The sequence below is a fragment of the Mercurialis annua genome, linkage group LG3, assembly GCF_937616625.2.
Source record: "Mercurialis annua linkage group LG3, ddMerAnnu1.2, whole genome shotgun sequence".
In the NCBI taxonomy this organism is placed as follows: domain Eukaryota; kingdom Viridiplantae; phylum Streptophyta; class Magnoliopsida; order Malpighiales; family Euphorbiaceae; genus Mercurialis; species Mercurialis annua.
The window spans coordinates 14,697,198-14,698,841 of record NC_065572.1 but is presented as its reverse complement, the minus strand read 5'-3'; the positions used below and the strand labels follow the sequence as shown (position 1 = coordinate 14,698,841).

The window sequence follows — 1,644 nt, the reverse complement described above, 5'->3', positions numbered from 1 at the left end:
GATCAAGGTTACGTATTTAGCTTTGAGATTGGCACAGTTGTACATCGACTGAATCGTTAGTCTTCATGGTGTACCAGTGCCGATAGTTTTGGATAGAGGTTCCGTTTTCACTTATAGGTTCTAGAAATATTTGCAGGATTCTTTGGGTACGAGGTTGGGTTTCAGTACTGCTTTTCATCCTCGAACTGACTGTCAGTCTGAGAGGACGATTCAGACTTTGGAGGATATGCACAGGATATGAGTGCTTAATTTTCAGGGTAGTTGGGATACTCATTTGCCTTTGATTAAGTTTTCGTATAACAACAGTTACCATGCCAGTATCGAGATGGCACCCTACGAGGCTTTCTATGGATGCAAGTGGCGATCTTCAATCAGTTGGGAAGAGGTCAGCGAGCATAAGCTTTCTGGAGCGGAGATCATCCAGATTACCTCGGAAAAGGTACCTTTGATTAAAAGTTGGTTGGAGACTGCTTCAGCATAAAAGTTATGTTGATCCTAAGCGGAAGGATATTGAGTTTCAGGTTGGCGATTATGTGTCTCTTCGGGTTTTGCCTATGAAGTGTGTTGCTCGTTTTGGTGTTAAAGGGAAGTTAGAACCGAGATACGTTGGGTCGTATGAGATTACTGAGCGTGTTGAAATGGTGGCTTACCGTTTGGCTCTATCACCAGACATGTCGTTGGATCATCTTGTGTTTTATGTAACTCTGTTGCGGAAGTGCATTTCTGATCTGTCTCACGTGATTGTACAACAGAGTGTTAAGATTGACCAAGAGTTATCATATGAGGAACAACTTGTTGAGGTTGTCGATAAGCAAGTGCGTAAGTAGCGGAACAAGGAGATTCTGATGGTCAAAGTTCTATGGCGTAATCATTCTGTTGAGGAGTGCACTTGGGAGACAGAGTCTGATATGCATAATCTTTATCCTTTCCTCTTTCCTTGAGGTACGTTGGGTTTGATGCTGTTATGTGCTCTTGTGTTTTTTTATGTTATGCATGCTTTATATGTTATTTTGTGCTTGGTATGCTTTTTGTTAAAATCGAGGACGATTTTGTTTTTAAGTTGGAGAGATGTAATACCCCGTGTTTTTTCGGCTTATTCCGATGAACTTTCGATGTGTTATGTTTGATCTTTGGTGGTATGGATCTTTTAAACCTTGGTTTGGTGTGCATAATCTTTGTTTTGAGGGTTGATCGTGTTTATTGCGTGTTTTGGATCGTTTGGAGCAACTTTAGGCTTAGGCCCAAAAATCAATTTTGTTTGATGCAGGGCTGACGCATGGGTCAGTTTAGAAAATTAATACTACAATAGGTAGGGCAAAAAAGGACACGTGTTGGCTAAGGTTGAGATGGTTCTAGGTGAAAGAAAAATTTGGAAATTTTGTAAAACAAATTGTAACAATGTAAACATAATAATTTAAGGGTAGGGATTTTCATACTCCCGCACTCCATAATTTTGCTAGTTAGACATGGTACCCTTAAAATGCCTTCTTTCTTTTTCTATGTGTTAATTAAAGCATTGCACCTTATAGAGACTGCCTTCTGAATCTCTGATTAAACCTATAAAATAGGATAGAAGGTCAATCAGACGGTGGTTGTCCGATTAACTCTCCGATGCCAAAATCAGTATTCAGCTTTGAGCAGTGT

General features: G+C 40.0%; 1 protein-coding gene across 1 annotated transcript; it reads left to right on the top strand.

Annotated features, from left to right (window-relative positions):
• The first annotated feature begins 325 nt into the window (after positions 1–325).
• LOC126672339 (uncharacterized) lies at positions 326–827 on the top strand. The gene is made up of 2 exons (XM_050366286.1): positions 326–439; positions 522–827. Exons 1-2 carry the CDS (start codon positions 326–328, stop codon positions 825–827), a joined length of 420 nt encoding a protein of 139 aa, XP_050222243.1.
• Positions 828–1,644: the final 817 nt, after the last annotated feature.

Bases quoted from the DNA above. Each gene is read 5' to 3' on its own strand.
- LOC126672339 (XM_050366286.1), top strand. From the start codon at position 326: ATGGCACCCTACGAGGCTTTCTATGGATGCAAGTGGCGATCTTCAATC. The intron at 440-521 runs GTACCTTTGATT...ATTGAGTTTCAG, and splicing joins TCCAGATTACCTCGGAAAAG to GTTGGCGATTATGTGTCTCT.